At 50.9% G+C, this 16873-nt stretch overlaps 7 protein-coding genes across 7 annotated transcripts; 3 read left to right on the top strand and 4 right to left on the bottom strand.

Moving 5' to 3' along the window:
- Positions 1–4475: 4475 nt before the first annotated feature.
- BO85DRAFT_439888 (uncharacterized protein) lies at positions 4476–5105 on the top strand (the record flags this gene model as incomplete). Its single annotated transcript, XM_025658736.1, has 1 exon — positions 4476–5105. The coding sequence occupies one exon, from the start codon at positions 4476–4478 to the stop codon at positions 5103–5105; it is 630 nt and encodes a 209-aa protein (XP_025514106.1).
- A 187-nt stretch (positions 5106–5292) lies between these two features.
- Positions 5293–5952, bottom strand: BO85DRAFT_60894 (uncharacterized protein). The gene is made up of 2 exons (XM_025665524.1): positions 5864–5952; positions 5293–5802 (listed from the first exon to the last, which is right to left on the bottom strand). The coding sequence occupies exon 2, from the start codon at positions 5790–5792 to the stop codon at positions 5481–5483; it is 312 nt and encodes a 103-aa protein (XP_025514105.1). The 5' UTR covers positions 5793–5802; positions 5864–5952; the 3' UTR covers positions 5293–5480.
- A 1236-nt stretch (positions 5953–7188) lies between these two features.
- On the bottom strand, positions 7189–9442 carry BO85DRAFT_60891 (bifunctional C97 family peptidase/thioredoxin family protein). The gene is made up of 2 exons (XM_025665523.1): positions 8977–9442; positions 7189–8926 (listed from the first exon to the last, which is right to left on the bottom strand). Exons 1-2 carry the CDS (start codon positions 9064–9066, stop codon positions 7439–7441), a joined length of 1578 nt encoding a protein of 525 aa, XP_025514104.1. The 5' UTR covers positions 9067–9442; the 3' UTR covers positions 7189–7438.
- Positions 9443–9516: 74 nt separating this feature from the next.
- Positions 9517–10733, top strand: BO85DRAFT_60849 (EF-hand superfamily Ca2+-modulated protein). Its single transcript, XM_025665522.1, has 3 exons — positions 9517–9822; positions 9898–10100; positions 10167–10733. Exons 1-3 carry the CDS (start codon positions 9820–9822, stop codon positions 10531–10533), a joined length of 573 nt encoding a protein of 190 aa, XP_025514103.1. The 5' UTR covers positions 9517–9819; the 3' UTR covers positions 10534–10733.
- BO85DRAFT_60825 (ubiquitin-specific protease UBP1) lies at positions 10733–13074 on the bottom strand. The gene has a single exon (XM_025665521.1). It carries the CDS (start codon positions 12928–12930, stop codon positions 10933–10935), a length of 1998 nt encoding a protein of 665 aa, XP_025514102.1. The 5' UTR covers positions 12931–13074; the 3' UTR covers positions 10733–10932.
- A 130-nt stretch (positions 13075–13204) lies between these two features.
- Positions 13205–13845, top strand: BO85DRAFT_489575 (Alb1 domain-containing protein; the record flags this gene model as incomplete). The annotated part of the gene is made up of 3 exons (XM_025663610.1): positions 13205–13220; positions 13295–13587; positions 13648–13845. 3 exons carry the CDS (start codon positions 13205–13207, stop codon positions 13843–13845), a joined length of 507 nt encoding a protein of 168 aa, XP_025514101.1.
- A 26-nt stretch (positions 13846–13871) lies between these two features.
- Positions 13872–16719, bottom strand: vp16 (tethering complex subunit VPS16). The gene is made up of 6 exons (XM_025665520.1): positions 16496–16719; positions 16335–16441; positions 16160–16288; positions 15523–16111; positions 14203–15473; positions 13872–14146 (listed from the first exon to the last, which is right to left on the bottom strand). The coding sequence occupies exons 1-6, from the start codon at positions 16638–16640 to the stop codon at positions 13898–13900; spliced, it is 2490 nt and encodes an 829-aa protein (XP_025514100.1). The 5' UTR covers positions 16641–16719; the 3' UTR covers positions 13872–13897.
- Positions 16720–16873: the final 154 nt, after the last annotated feature.

Here is a 16873-nt window from a genome sequence, read left to right as displayed (position 1 = left end):
TCGTGAAGTTCTTTGGCGGGCGCGACTACTAGTTTCAGGGGTACATATGCAAAGAAGTCTAGAATTAGATCATTCGTTCAAGTCCACTACAACGAGCGAAGTAGTGCAAAGTACACTGTATGAATTTAGTAGATGCATTGCATAGTGATTGATTGATCGCGACCCAGAATTGATAAAGCACACTCCGCTTGTTTGACATATATATATCTCTCTTTCAAACACATACTGCATGCCAGCATGTGTACTCCGTAGGTATGCACCGCATCGAGTCATTCATCCATTCATTCGTTGTTCATTAAAAATAGTACCACTAGTAAGTACTACTGCAGTAATCGATGCACTGCATACACAATGCCATCCATTCATCCATCCAGCCCCAACTCTGAAACACGCTGTTCCCCTGTACAACTAGTCAGTCATCAACAACAAAACACTCAGCTGATCACAGGATAGCCAGCGATCCAGCCCTGCGTGTGCCTTGACAGAATTAGACTACTACTACTACTACTACTACCTGAACAAAGGAAAGAAAATGCTAGTTGGTAATTAAGGAAGGGGTGGATAAATCCAAAGCCCCCCAGATGCCGAGGCACTATCCCGCCCGGCAAGGCTAAAAACTACCCGCCTAGATTAACCGTGCATTTCGCCTCTCGACTCTAACAAAGCACGACGGTCGGAGAAGTAGTAGTACTAGTGACTAGTGATCTTCATCAGCTAGGCTGGACTCACACAAAGAGTAAGATCATTCTTTTGCCTACTGTAGGTTAGGTGACTGTTGGATTTGAAAATGTAGTTATCCGAAAGAAGTATATTCCCGTTGTTGTTGTTGTTGTTGTTGATTTCTTTCACAGAGTTGCCTGGTCTGGCCACTTTTGGTGACTGGACGTGACTAGTTCGCGGGCTGAAACGGACAACTGCCGATGAGAGGGAGGAAAGGGAGGCATGGGGGGCCGTTACTGCTTCGCCTCCCCCAAACTTACTGGCTGTACAGGGGGCAGGGCAGAGCAAGGCAGGGCAGGACAGGGCAGACCGTGACAACTCAGACAGTGGATGGAATCTGGGGGTGGTGCGGCCCGTCAGATCAGATTGGGGGCAGGCAGACAGGCACTGCTGACTTTGATTCTATTGATGCCAGTACATTAGATAACCATTTACGAGACGAACTGTAAGTCCCTACGCGGGTCCGAAGGAGTAAGGATTACGGAGCGGATAAATGGGCTTGGCGGTGGTACACAACGTCCGGGGTAAAGAAGGGTGATAAGGTAAGTACTAGTTAGTATCTCGGTAGAAACGCGTGGGTCGCGGGGGTGGGTGGATTGTTGAACGGGGAACCACACGTCTATGTATTCTGGGTCGTCCCAGGGAACACAACTGTACCCCCGACACGAAACAACTTGACAGTAACGGATCCGGGGTCGGATCCGTGCAAGATAGGTTCCATGGTTGGGTTGTTGAATTAAGAGGAAATAAGAAGTTGTGCGTCGCCTATTGTTTAAGGGGATACTTACTGTAGGGTCTATCATTTTGTGAAGTGTATTGTAGAGTGTAGCGACTTTCCTATCGGGTTCTGATGGAGAAGTGGACATACACAGCCGGAGTAAGGTAGCAGGGCATAAGGGAATACCCGGGATCCACCGCGGATACCGCGCATGGATTAGGTACCCGACTTACTTACTTTGCTTCCCTGGGGGCGGCTATGTGGTACTGAATGACCCTCTATCGAATCACTTTATTTCCTTTTCCTTTGCTTGCTTATTTTTGCCTTTTGTTATTAAGTACTCTGGTATCGCGGCACGAGCTGATAACAATGATCAGATGTCGCAAAGAAAGAGGAAACCCAATCAATCCTCGTCTTGTTTGCCTCGAGAATCCAGCACTGCCAACAATCCCATGTCCATGTCCGTCTCAGCCAATTTCTGAGGCGCCCGCCCGGGTGTTTGCCTGCCTGACCGCCAGACCACCACCACTACCCCCAAGAAAGAACCCATGTTAGAAGGGTGTTGAAGGGGAGGGGAGGGGAGGGATGGGATGAGTTGTAAAACCAACGCGAGATGCAAAAAGCCTAAACGCATTTGAAACCATCTGAGTCACTTGGACCCCAAGCAGTGCCGGTGCTAACTAATTACTTACTATTTTACTTTTCCTTTTTACCCACATAGTACATGCCGACTACCGTTATCGCCAAATGTATATACATACTTGCATACTCATACAGACGGGCGGATGTATGTCGACATCCATCGGAAGCATGCAGTGGTGTTAGTTGCTGCGAAGATGCCAAACAACAGACTGAAGCGGTGAGGTCAGAGCGTGCTGATTCGGTCGCGGAATTAGGGGGGTGGTGATGCTGATGATGATGCTGTACATTGGCTGCAGGGAGGGGAAGGGGGGGATTGGTCTGAATGCTTCGTTGGACTGACCGACAGATGGCTGATAACCTGGTAAACTACACAGACCGCAAGAACCCGTTGCGAGATGCACGAGAACCCAACACCGCCTGTCGCATTGTGCTGAGGATATCGCGGATCAAAGCATTTTTTTTTTCTTGATTTTCGTGTCGGCTATTGTACTCCGTACTGGACTTACTCCTGGTGGTGTTTACGTAGCGGAGGAGACAGCAAGGCGGGGTTGTGAATAATCATTCAGTTGATTATCTTACGGTGTACAGCCTGCCTGCCAGGTTGGAAGTATGAAACATCCGCCCGAAAAATAATAATCAATAATGGGGGCAGACGGAGTAATTCACATTGAGGCGATGTTTCTCATTTAAATTAATATCGTCAGCCGCCGAAAAAACAACACCAAATAGAAGGATGGATGAACGATGAGCCCCCACTGTCAGTCAGTCACTTCGGTCGGGTATGGGGGAATATTTACCGGACCCGTATCATGTCAGCCTTTCGACTACTACTAAGACTACTAAGACTACTAAGATTATGATATTGTTAATGCAAGTATCTACAATGTAGTACCTACTACTCCGTACAGTGCACCCAGTTGTATATTCTCTAACCTGGTATTATTCTGCACTTGGCAAAATGCCAATAAATCTGGGGTCGGACGAACCAAAGAATCTGTTACGGAGGTGCCACTGATGGGAAGTCCGGAGTTGTGGGAGAAATCGGAGGGAGCAGTGGATTAAGTTGACTCATTCTATGACACTTGATCCATCCCCACGCCAGTTCCTTTACCCTTTTTCCCCTTCTTCCCTTTTCTCGCCCCCCAATCCGAAGCTCCCCGGGCCGCGGACCGGAGGAGCGAGCAAATCCGCCCAGAAATTAAATTAAAATGAAAGAACAAAAGGAAGCCGATAGATCCACGCTCTGGACCGGGGGTCTGGCTGTCAAATTAGGGTCGAATCCACCCGATGGGAATAAATCATAATAATAGATAAATATGTACCTTTAGTCCCTGGTCCGATGATGGGTTTCAGGAGTTCGTTGCTACATCGCACTGGACTGATCAACTCGAACATCTATCACTTTTGACAATAGTACCATTCACTACCACTACTATCTACTACCGACTACTGATCACAGTAAACAATACTAGTACTAAGCCACTTGGTACTTTCTACTGTGATTGACATACCGCCGCGACATCGCCGACATCATCAACATACCTCCACACATTTTCCACACCTATACATCCAACTTGTTTACCTACCTTATTACTCCAGTGGTAGTAGTAGTACTTACTCTCTCGTGTCCAACCACTTTGATTGCTGCTTCATCCATCGTACAGCGACCGGAACGCTCCTTCCGCCTGATCGCCGCGCTTGACACACAGGATTACCAGTGGATGCTTTGCTTTCAGGCCAGCATTGCGGAAAATTCCAAGTGATTTCTGGCCGCTTTGTCGGGCTGGTGACTGGTAATTCCCCAGTGGGGCGACGCGCTCAACCCAAACAAGGGAACTTCTTACTTTCGAAAAAAAAAAGAAATTCGATTTTCGATTTTTTGATTTTCTGATTTTCAGAAAATTGAATAAATCGAATTAAATAAATCCGAAGAGGGAAAAAAATCGGATTTGCTGCCAACCCCCCACTCCACACCTCCTTCTTCGTTCTCCACGACGCCTTATCTGTTGGGAGATGCAAGGGAGTCCAGACGCCTCCCCCGATCGATCTGGCCCTTCTTCCATTTATACATTCACCTCATTTTCCTCTCTCCGCCATTTGATCCACCGGTGGAGTGTTCCTTGATCAGCGTCAATCCCCAGATACTCCTCTCCAAGCTTATTTATTTATCTGACTTCCCACTCCTCCCCTCTCAACTCTTGGGTCTTGACCTCCCCAGACCGTGTCGATCTTCTTCACCTCCACTCATCAAACTACTGTCACAGAGCTAGTACTAGTAGTCATACTACTTATACTTCCTGCATCGCTCTGGACAACACCGAGATTCACTCCCATTACTATCACCTACTACACCTACTACCACCACTTACTACTACTGATAACACCTCTTCTCACCATGTATCCCTTTCTTCCCTGGAGTCAGAACCAGTCTAGTGTTCGCTCCTCTCTGAGCGAAGCCACCACTAGCACCCAGAATGTCTCCTTTAGTTTCAGCTTCGGCAGCTCTTGCTCACCTACTTCGATGCCGCCTCCCCCACCACCTTCTCCCACTGATTCCTTGCTCGACATCACTCCTCGCAAGTGCTCCTTTTCTAGCGGCTATGAGATGAACAACTCGTGCGCGTTCCCATCTTGGCCCAACCGCCCTTCTCTGCTGAGTGCAGACTCAGAGGGCTCCAGTGCCAGCGCCTACCTCTCCGACGAAGATCTCCTCCCCATCGGCTCTGGCTCCCCTTGCGAGAGCGCGATCGACGAAGAATCCGCCGCGCAGGACCCGACCATGGGTGACGTTGACCTGACCACCGAGCAGCAGATTCAGATGATTCGCGCCGCAGCAGAAGAAGAAGCGCAGCGCGCGCGTTTCCTTGCTCAGGTGCAGGCCCATGCGAGAGCACAGCAGGCCATGCGGGTGGCACAGATGGCAGCGGCAGAGCGCGAGAACGCAAAGCGCAAGAAGCGCAAGGCCATCCCCGAGAGGAAGCGGCGGACCGCATCAGCTTCGAAAGCCACCGTCTGCCGCGCCTAAGAGACACCGAAAAGGGTGTCATCTTCTCTTTACTTTTTCCCTTCGTTGTAACACCAATACGCCAAACCATCTACTTGCGCATGTCATGATACCCCACGACTTCGTCACCCCACGCCAACATTTTGGTCCGATTTAGCCGGAGATTAGGGTTGTCGAATGATCGACGCCGATCTGTCTCCAGCTCAGCTGTCCAGAAATGCGACCATCACGTCTATCTGGTTGCTTTACTTTTTACTTTTTTCTTCTTACAACCATCTTATCCTTATTCCCCTTTTTGGGAAGCCCCCGATCTGAGTGGTTGCCGCAAAAAGCAATCAGTCAAGGTCCCCGCCACAATGACACACTTCTGGCACTGATGCTTGTGAGGTCGAGACATCACAAGGCTCGGACTTTCAAAGAACAGGGCCATGAATTAGCATGATCGGGCATGGGACCGTGGGAATATGACGAAAGAGGGTGCACGTGCAACGAAGGGAGACGAAGCGAGGAGAGATAGTTGGTAGGCGCCGTAGCCGGGCGGAATTGGTAGGCCGAAGTTGCGTCTTCGCGGCCTCTGATTTGGTGCCCGAGCTTGGCTGCCTGATTACCTAATTTCCCTGTCGCAGCCGGCGCATTTGATGGAAATTGGGAGCATTCCCCTCTCTGGCTGCTGCTGCACGCTGGACAGGGCCCTCTGCTGCCTATCATTCTTCACAACCTCACCGCCATTGTCAGGGCACGCTCTGATCGCATTCCCTTCCCTACGGATGGTGACTCACTCCAATCATGCTGGCCCAAAGGGTCATGGCACGCGCTTGGATACTCGCTTCACGTTGCGCACTGTGTCTTTCCTTGCTTGTGGCTCTTTGTCTCTCCGGTTTCTTCTCTTTCCCCTCTTGTCCACCGGGTTTCTTTACTCTCTTAATTATTGTTCCGTTTCATGCGTTGTCGCGTCGGTGTTGGTGGTCATGGATTTTAGCAACATTTCGGGATACCAGACCCAGATTCCCCCTCAGCTGGGTTTCGTCAGTGGTTTTGCTTTTTCTTCTTTACTCGCGATTTCCGATCTAATTATTGCCCCTTTCTTTTGTCACTTTTCTCTTTTTGTTTTCAGCGTCGGATGTTCAGATACCCCGTCTTGTATGTCATCATGTTGTTTCCTGGCGCTTCCTTGTTTCGTTTTCCCCTTCATTCTCATACCCCGAGCGTGTCACACAGAACAGCTCCCGCGTTACTTTAGATGGATTGCATATTGCATAGCTCAGCGACATACCCCATTAATTTATGCAGCGATGGCCTTTGTTTCAATACTTGATTGCCTTCCTATTTCCTATTTAGTATGGTAATACTTAACTACAGTCACATCATGTGAATGAACGAATCAATGAACAATAACCACCGAAAATGAAGTGGTCTGATAACACAATAATTCTTTCCTACTATGTATAATAGATCCCATCCTATACCATCCTAGCTGTAATGATTACCAGACTATCCGACCCACGATCCCACCTGAACAGATGACACAATTACCTGCACGGCTATATCCGACGCAACTCCCATTAGTTCGACATCCTAGTGTAGAAGAGAGAAAGAGACTAGTAACTAGCGACTCCTGTAACAGACAGCTATTAGACTACATATCCCCGCCGTAGAGCAGACAAAAGCAAAGCAAAGTAAGACAAGGGAGTACATGCAGCAGCATTACTTACTTATTCTTTCTTCTTCTTGCTTTTTTTCATTTGCTTCTTTGAAGTCCATCCATCCATCCATCAGCCAGCCACCATCTATCTACCTAACCACACAATTGGTACCTACTTATCCTTTCATGGTACTAGTGCCAGAACAGGAGTAGTGTTGGATGCTTTGTTTTTATGTAAGGTACTTATGAAGACTATGGTCGATTGGTGATCTGTGGCTGAATGAAGAGTGTCAGTCAGTCATCACGAGACACTGTAGATGGAAGGAAACTATTGAATTCTGTGCCATTACCCCTCGGTTTTATGGCGGTGGTGGTGCTGATGTCAGGCAATTATTGATTGAGGGGTTTTGTTTCAGTTTGCTGGGTGTTGAGGGGCTTAGAGATTTGGAATGATACTATGGATTGGGAGGGTAAGTAGGATGATGAGATGGGGTGAGGATAGGATACTTAGGAGTGATAGTACATTACAGGATGAGGGTGAAGGTAAGGTACGTAAACTTACAGTGCTAGATAGAGATGAAGATGAAGGCATTAATTGGTTTAAGTAGTGTAAGTAATACAATACATCATCTATATAGTGATAATCCAACTAACCCATCTAAGCCATGTATAGGAATAATCAAACCGGAGTATTAGTTACGTGGTAGGTATACTACAACCCCTTCGCCAACAACTCCTCTCCCACCTCCTTGATCAACGGCTCCTTCGCTACACTCGGAACATTCTTCTTCGCAACTACCGTCTCTGCAATCCCCATGGCATTGCAGAGATCCACGACCGCGCTGTCCGGACTAGCTTCGTGGACGAGCAGTCCCAGAGCGAAGAGAAGCCCATGCAGGGCCTCCTGGCTCTCTTCTTCCTGGGTGATGGCTTCCACGAGTGACGCGGTCAGCTCGACCTGGTTTTCCTCGGACAGGGGGTCGGCGTGGCCGGCGAAGCGGGCGTTGTGGTTAAGCGCGGCGAGATTGTAGGCGAGGGAGGCGGCGACGACGCGGAGGTTAGTGTGGGAGTCGAGGAGGGAGGAGGTGGTGAGGTGGAGGAGGGTTGGGAGGAGATAAGAGGAGGAGGTAGTGAGTTGGTCGCGGTAGAGAGGGGTGGAGAAGAGGGTGCAGCAGAGTTGGAGCATGACGATGCGGAGGTTGTAGGGGCATTTGGACAGGCCAGCAGATGGGGATAAGAGGGTGAGGAGGGTCTTGTGGTCGGGCTCTTCGGCGAAGTAGCTGGATACGCGGGGGTCGAGGAAGAGTAGGCGGGTGAGGTCGACGAGAGCGAATAGGTGGTCTAAGGCTAGAGAGCCGTAGGTGGTTTGTAGATAGGTGGCGAAGGTTGGGAGGTCTTGGGGTAAGGGGGTGTCTGCTGCTGGGGTGGAAGAGGAGGTGCGGTGTTTCAGGTAGGTGATCATGGAGAGGAGGCGGGGGTCTTCGTGGTGAGGGCTGAGTTTCTGGACAAGCTTGTCAAGAGGGGGTACTTTCTTGTAGGTGACATAGTTGGAGATGGGGCGTTGGAGGCTAGGGAGACGGAGTTGCTGGTGACGATGGGGAGGATGGGCCATTTCCAGAAGGAGACGGACGTTGCCTCGTAGTTGGGCTGGGTTGGCGCCGGACCATTCATCGAGCTTCTGGCCCTTCAGGAAGGTCATGAAGGTTGGGGTTGCTCGGACGCTGTATTTCATGCTGACGTCCATGGCAGTACTGATGTCGACTTTGATGAGGGTGGCTTTGGCGCCTGCTTCCTCGGCGAGTTCGTCGTACGTCGGGTAGACCATTTTGCAGGGCGGACAGGTGGCCGAGGTGAAGAAGATGACGGCGCATGAGTCGGCGGCGGCAGCTAGGTGGTGCTCGAGCTGGGCGAGGTTGCTTGCGATGCGCACAGAACCTTGAGTAACGGGGGCAGGTTGCGCAGGGGCGGTTGGTGCGCTGGTGGAGGGCGTTTGAGTGCCGACTGTGCCAGTACCAGCGCCAGTGCCTTGGGTTACACCGCGCAGGGCCATTTCGATCTGGGGCTTCATCATTTGCCCAAAAGGGGTGCTCAGGAAGGTCTGCGGCAGATTTTGAATATGCTCAGGGATGCCTTTGCCGAGAGCAAACATGGCCAGATCCTGCGTGAAGTTGTTGCAGTTGTGCAGGAAGAGATCGTAGGACTGGACGGCCGGGTTAGAGAGATGACCGGGCTGGGGATCCGAGCTCTTACCTCAGGGGTGTAGATTTCCGCAAGCGACTGGATGTATTCCTCAATCACATCCATGGGGAGCTCGGTCTTGCCAAGATGCAGCTTCTCCATGGGCTGTCCATGATGAGTACTGCCGGGGACGGCCGTTTGGATGCCCTGGCCAAAGTAATACTCGACGCCGTTCAGCACCAGCGATGTGTGGTAGATGGCATCGATTTGCGTTCCCGTCAGGGCCAGCGAATACTAGACGAAGTTAGACACGAGGCGAGTCTGCCACATTCAATGCGTGTCTTACCATTCGCGCAAGACCCTGTTCCGCATTAGCCCATGACTCCTTGACTAAACATGTACACGTGAAGCTATGGAAATCACCTTGGATAGGTCATAGACATACAGCTCGACATCCATGACGACGGCTGCTGACACAGAGGTCTTCAAATCAACGCTACGAGGTATGAGAAAGCACCAGGAAGACTGAATCGCAACTCCGAAATTCCTGGGAAATGTAATCCTCGCCGGCGCAAACGCAGCTGAAGAAGTAACAAGAAGAACCTCCAGGCATCGCGGGGTTACGTCAGCAGCCCGCCGGCCATCACGAGATTAACTGCAATCGAAGACAATGGAAGCAACCCATCTTCTTCTCACCTCATCTTCCTCGGAGTCATCGACATCCCCATCCAGACTCCCAACGGCAGTGCGATGTAAATCGGCAAATCCCGATCCTTACCAGCCTACCAAATGTCCATGGCTCATCCGCCCCCGCGCCTTATCTCCAACCACCCTTTCCCTTGACATCATCGCAGTTTGCGACAGCTTAACAACTGCCTACACACTACCAAAGAGCATATATAACCAATCGGTACCATGGTAAGTCACCATTACTCTTATCGCATGTACGTACTCTCTCTCAATCAATGCGCTAATCACCACCACTACTCCCAGCCTCCCAAAAAGCGCAGCGCCCCAAGCAGCGGCCCCGCGCCCAAACGCGCACGCCAATCCAAACTCGCCAAAGAAAACGACATTAGCGCGTCGGAAGAGAACGAAATCAAAGAAGTATTCCACCTCTTCTCCGAGACCGTCGAGGAATTCGCAGATCAAAAGGAAGGCGTGATCCCACGCGGTGATGTGCGCAAAGCCTTAGTGTACGGTTCTCCTTCCCTAGACATCCACATTGCGACGAGAGAATAACTGACTCAGTGCAACAATAGAGCCCTCGGCCTTGACCCCACCGACAGCGAAGAACTCCACTCCATCATCTCGGCTGTCGACCCCACGGATACCGGGTACGTGCTGTACGAGCCGTTTCTGGCTGTCGCGGCGGCGAAGCTACGATCTAGGTCTGATGATGCGATGGCGGCGGAGGTGGATGCCGCGTATCGGTTGTTTACGAGGGGGTCGGGGGGATTGATTACGTTTAACCATTTGAAGAGGATTGCGCGCGAGTTGAAGGAGGATGATCTTGGGGATGAATTGTTGAAGGATATGATATTGGAGGCGAATGGTGGGGCTGGGGTGCATGCTGGGGTTACGTTGGAGCAGTTCCATGATGTTATGACTAGGGCTGGGGTGTTTTGATTGTCTTTTTGGTTTGCTTAGTTGGGGATATGGGATGGGATGGGTTGATACTTCAGCGGGCGTTGGGTATGTGATTATGCTGGTTACTGGGGTGTTATTTACTATCTGGGACAGGGTGTTGGGTCATACGGCATGCTTCTTGGGATTATACCGGATCGGTTATGGAGTGCCAAAAATAGTGTACTTTAGCTATAAAGCGATAATCAGATATCAAGTACATACAGTGTTATACAAAGCCGTGTTCAACGTCGTCTCGTCGATTATTCCAGAGCAAAACGTAGAGCAAACAGTCAAGAACATGTGGATAAACGCTTTCTAAAGAGTCGTACTCGGGGTATCATATAATGCTGATATACACAATCGGGCAGAGCAAGGTTGGGCAATCGAGACAGAAACGGTTCAGTCAACGTCGGACATAAGCAGGGACTTCTCAGACCGAGGTTCAACATTCAACGCCGTTGAGACGCTGGTCGCTTGCGATACATCGGATGTAGAGTCTCCTGTGGCAGCAGATGTTGTAGACATGGTCTCTGATGGCGTGCAGCTAGAAGAAGGTGCTGAACCCTCCTCTTCCGCCAAGCCAGAGTCCACGTCCTCTGCAGCCTCCGGGGAGTAGTCGTCAACTGCCTCGTAGAAGAGCATGAAGGCGCCTCCCTGAGACATGACGCTCGCTTCGCTGACCATCTGCACGTCTTCGTCACTTAGCCTGTACCAACGCTCGTCTCTCTCCTTGTCTCCATCTGCCTCGATAATTGCGTCCGGGACGTGGGCCGGAAAACTGTCGGTTGGATATTTTCTGTAACATATGTAATGGCCATTCTCATGACGGCCGTAATGAGTGATCACAGCACGCAACTGATAGTGACCGCCTGCAGTTGCGCCTCTTCCTGCATGCGAGAGCATGGATACGCTGGGATTGGTCTCCCAGGCTTCAAGATTTGGCTCCCCATTTTTGGGAACTCCGCCCAAGCACCATGGATTCAAGTTGAGGGCATTGGGAAACTTGACGGCTGCGTAATTCTTCCGGAGCATTCCTGTAGTTTCGTCGAACATGCTGCGGTTGATATGGATTACTAGGCACTGTGGGGGCCTGGCAACCACGGCCTGTCTTGATTTGGTCGTCGACACTCGATTTTTTCCGGGAATATGGCATTTCTGAGAGAGCGTCTTCTCTGCAAAGTCCTCCTCTCCCAACGCTTGCTCAACGGCCTGTAAGCGTTCCTGTGCGGAGCTTCGAAGCGCATCTGATATTTTCGGTGACTCCGGAGTAGCACTCGGAGTCTCCTCATCATCGCTGATTTGCTTCAGCAGGTTCAAGAGCTGAGACTGCACCCGCAACAAGGTGCACTTTGCGCATTCCACTCCCTCAATGGGCTCCAAATGCATGTAATGATGGAGACACTCTCGGAGGTCGTACTCAAACTTTGGACCGAGCGGGACAGTCAAGCAGTTGAAGGGAATGAGAGAGAGCCCTTCGGTCCAACCACACTGGATGCAGCCCACTCTTTGCGCAAGAAGACCTTCCAACGGATTCCGAAAGACCTGGTTTCCAGTTGACCGTGACTCCGCCCCACTTGTTTCTTGTAGCTCCTGTGACGAACCAGACCCAATCACATGTTCCTGCGGCCCTGCCATCTTCAGGCCCAAGTTGCGCGTGTGTCGCCGAGTCGCCTGCTGGACTTCCAGATCCAACTGATCAACAATCTTCGAGAAGTACTCTTGTGCATCCTGCTGCTGCCAGCTGCTCATCGATTTGAGATCCGCCGGGGTCCACAGACGTTGGCCATTGCTGTCTGCGCTATTGAGTCGCTCTATGATATCCTTCAAAGCTTGATGCGTGGACATAAGGGCTTTCTCTCCTAGCTGCTCAACATTCTGATCCAAAAACTTCTCCAACGACTGGAGAGATGCCAGTCCTTGTATGATGCTATTCTGATAGCACGAATTATCCCAGTTTCCGAGCCCTGGCGGTACGTTGTTCTTGCTGCTTAAGAGAGAGGTCCCGAAGCTCGAGAAAGCCGGGGCGCGAGGGAAGAGGGAGGAGAAGGAGGTATCGTCAAGGCCAAGTATCCGTTGCATCGCTTCACTCTTGGCCTCAAAGGTCATCGAAAGAGGGTTCTCGTCGGTTGTATCGGATTTCCGTGTCTGGGAATCCAGGGCGGCAATCAGTCGAGAAGGTGTCAAATGGACAAGTATATTCCAGGCTATCCGAGCCACCGACAACGAAGCTGGACCCCAATAGCTGATGGTAAAATATAGAGTGATGAGCGTCACTAATATAGAGGCAACTAAGGATGGATTGCCCTGCAGTTGCTGCAGTACTGTTTCATAGTTGCTGCGCTGCACGTTGAAGGGATTCGGAGTGAGGAAGTTAATCCCCTCTCTGCGAGCATTCATGGCTGATGAAAAGGAGGCAAAGTCCACGGCATAGGGACGAGGACATTGACATCACTTAGCAGAGCAGTTAAGAGGCGACGACCACGTCTGGCGAAGTGACGACTGGATCGACTTGAGCAGCCAGTGTTGCGTCGCAGAATAAGCAGCGGCCGAGTGCGCTCCAGGTGTCTTCCGCCACCCGGAAAGGTTTTATCGATAATGCCCGGCTCCACAACAAATTATTCACCTGCGGGCATGCAGGAAAATACCAATCTACAATTCCCCTGCATCAATCATGGCGAAATCTAGGCGTGAGTACAGCCATTCCTACAGGATTATTGCTTCAAAAATGCATGTTCAATGCTAACATAATGCCCCTGTCTAGCCCAGTCAAAACATTCCCGCGCTGCGAGGCGGGCAGCTTCCCCCAGTCTCGATGTCGACAAGTCCATCACATCTCTTCCGCGGGCCGAAGAAACTACAGTACAGCGGGATTCGATCCTATCGGAACGCGCCAATGCAGGCGTTTCGAAGAAAGCGTCAAAAGGCAAAGCTAAAACTAGAGCGCAGCGCTTGAGACAACAAAAGGGTGTGGAAAGAGCAGAGGCCGTGATGGACCAGCTGGAGAAGAAGGTCGTTAAAAGTGAGGGCCGCGCCAAATCCGTCAAGGCTCGTAGGGTAAGGACGCCAGACTTTCCATCATGATTGGTCAATATCTCTGACGAAATGAGTGTCTAGGCTGAATGGGAGGATCTGAACCGTAAAACGAAGTCAATGTTCGAAGCCCTCAACGAGGCCGACGATAACATGGACGATGCCATGATGGACGATGCTGCGGCTTCTAAGCCAGCGAAACGTTCGAAGCCGGCCCCTGTCACTCAGGCTCCCGTTGTGGAGGAACACGAAGGCATTGACGTGGACGATGATATCACCTGATGCGTGGACGTCTATCTTGCCAAGGAAATACCGCCATGGTTGCGCCAGCTATCTACTTCCGCGGTCTAAGCTGGTTGATCATCCGTTCGATCTCAACGGCGGCTGGTCCTGAAGCCCTCGCCTGGAGGAGCTCAAGGGCGTTGACATTCTTTGCCCTGAAGGCTTCTTCGCCGGCTTTCGCAATCATGCCGCATTTCACCCACATTTCCATCTTGTCCTCAGCCGGCAAATTGGTGCATTTGGGAACAAATAACGAAGCGAGCTTTGTATTTCCAGCTCCCAAAACCTCGTTATAAAATGGCTGTTATTTATCCGTGAGCATGCGGGCGCATATTCTGGGGTTGTTGGCCGACTTACCTCCCATCCAATCGGGGACTTTTTGTTTTTCCCGATTTCTTCCAGCTCACCCCAGTCACGCTTAGCTACCAAGGCCCTTAATCTCAACCACCAGAAAGTTTTCTCTGGCATCCTGAACTCGCTCTGTATCTTCTGTGCTCTTTTTCCGTAGCCTGATCTTATCAGTCTGTAGATTGTCTCATTCAAGCTTAAGCCAAGGAACTCTGAACGATCCGCAAGGTCCTTGTCGAGGGTCTCCTGGACCTTCAGCAACTGGGATGCTTCGTTTAGTAGTTTCTGCTGTAACACCACCGAAGGATCCTTGGAGTCTGACAGTAGTCGTGATGCGAGCTGGAGCTTCTCAGTCTTGCGCGGCAGGTCCGTTGCGTCCAACGCCTCGGAGAGAAGGACGTTGGAGCCATCAATAGGCCGATCATCTTGGTAGAAGAGGTCCTTCAACAACTCAGTGTCCTGTCCCCGGGCAGTCGTCTCCACAAGGGCAGACGCCATAGGGCGTGTGTTTATCGTTCTGAAGAAACTGGCAAGCGGTAGTTTAGTCTTGAGGTGCAGCAGGACGTAGTTTACTAGATCAACGTCTCCACTTTCGATGGCCTTATCCAAGGCAATCTCGTCTTCTTCCATGTCCAAGAGCAAGGGCACTTGCTTCCCAGCTCTTGGTTCGTGGTTCAGAAGCTGAGTTGCCAAGTGAGCACGTCCTTCATCGTAAGCTGTTTGCGCGATCAACTCAAAGGATATGCCTGGCTTGCCTTCCAGTCGCTGGACGATGAGCTTGCAGAGGGCATCATCATCCACCGTGGAGACTTTGACCTTTTGGCTTGCCCAGTGAACGTATATCCTATCGGCAGGAAGCTCGAGGTATTCAGAGATGCGAATTGCAAGGAGGTATTCATGTCTGTTTACCAACCGCTCAATGAGCCTTTCAGGAGTAAGGCGCATGTATTGCTCATAGGAAAGCGGCAGTCCTATCTGGTAGTCTCGCACTGCTTTCAGCACCCGGAGTTTCTCAGTCATTTCGACAAATTCATCGCTGTTGTACAAGTCAAGAACAGATTTTCCGAACGAGGCTGCCTTTAACAAGCGCTTCTGCCAATATGTGTCAAACTCATGACCAGCAGCTTTGACACAAGTGTCAACCGCCTCGGGCAAACTTGGCCGGATGCGTTGGATGTTCTCGTCGGCTTTGGGCGACTTCTTCTCCAGAAGGTCTATAGAGTCCAGGAGGACTGAGGCGGGTGACGTAGATCCGAGCCGGAAGATCGCCTCGGTGACATCTTGCAGACCATCAGATGTTTGTTCCTAGACTAAACGAGGATTACTTACCAACAACTTTGTGCAAGAACTCGCAGGTATCGTTGGTAATTAAACGCACACCGTCAAACTCAGGCACGACATGGACAGTGCCGTCATAGTAATATCTCGCTGCAACGCCATTAGGCCCGATGAGATGTACCTCGTCTTCCCATGCGATGACAACGGCATCATCTCCGCACCAGTCGACTGTCCGAGGAGTGACTCGCGATTCTGGGTCATATTCGCTGTACTTGCTTTGGAAGTCACTGCTGACTACCCATACCTTGCCCTCAGCGGTGATTAGAGCAACGAATCTTCCGGTTGGCGACACGCTTGCATGCTTGAACGGCCCATTCTGGAGGACTTTGTCTTCGGCTTCCGTGGGGTCGACCAAGTAGACTGTCTTGTCAACGGCAAGCAGGACTTCAACTGAGCGAGACAGCGTATAAGCCGGAGGTATCAGTGACCACGACGAGACTTCTCCTTCTGGGCAAGGAGCTAGGAGCCTAGGCCGCGGCTCGTCGTAATTCGACACTGCAACCAGTTGGTTGTTTGAAAGCAGGGCAACAAAGCCGGAGGTCCAAAATCGGCAAGCCCTCACACCGTAGTCTTCAGCTCCCTAAGCGGAAGTCAGTTTCAGCAGACAGCACGTGGAAGGGAGTGTTACATTTCCCAAGGAAAATGAGGTGAAGTCGCCGTGTAGGCCAAAATAGCGTCTGACAGTGCCGTCTTCCGTGATCACCAGGAGTTCTTCCTTGTCGGACCAGCCGAGACCGCGAATCGTGCCGTATTCCCACTACAAACGTTAGAACGTGCCCACGTGGAGCCAATACCTGACTGACATTGATTCGATTGATGTGCTTCCCCGAGCATGAGTAAATGTCAATGCTCGACTTGGCGGTCTGAGCATCACGGAACCTGTACGGTTTGCTCTCATCGCGGTGCAGTGCTGAAAATATATCAGCATGTTTAGAAACAGATATATTGCAACCATTGCACATACCAATAGCCCCTCCATAGGGAGCGCCAGCGATGATGTAGTTCTCTAATTCGACATCATCGTCGAAGATGGCATCGTATATGGGGACCTTCCGGTAGAAGCTATCTCCTAGTCTCTCCCAATTGGCCAGAGGATTTGACGGCGCCATTGACACCGAGCAATGTCATGTATAGATGGGAAGCGTTACAGATCCGATAGAGATAGTGCTGGGACAAGACCCTCCAGCCGGATGTTGTTGTCTATCGGGAAGCTCCTGGAGCTCACATGCGGACGGGTCTCCGGCACTAACCGCATTGGGATATAGTGCCTGAGGTGGCTGGACCATGTATCGCGCGGGTAATTATTCATGGACTATCCCAGCTGCCATTATGACTGTCAATT

Source organism: Aspergillus piperis, assembly GCF_003184755.1.
Source record: "Aspergillus piperis CBS 112811 unplaced genomic scaffold BO85scaffold_13, whole genome shotgun sequence".
In the NCBI taxonomy this organism is placed as follows: Eukaryota; Fungi; Ascomycota; class Eurotiomycetes; order Eurotiales; family Aspergillaceae; genus Aspergillus; species Aspergillus piperis.
The sequence above is the reverse complement of the archived record's forward strand: the minus strand, read 5'-3'. Positions and strand labels throughout refer to the sequence as shown.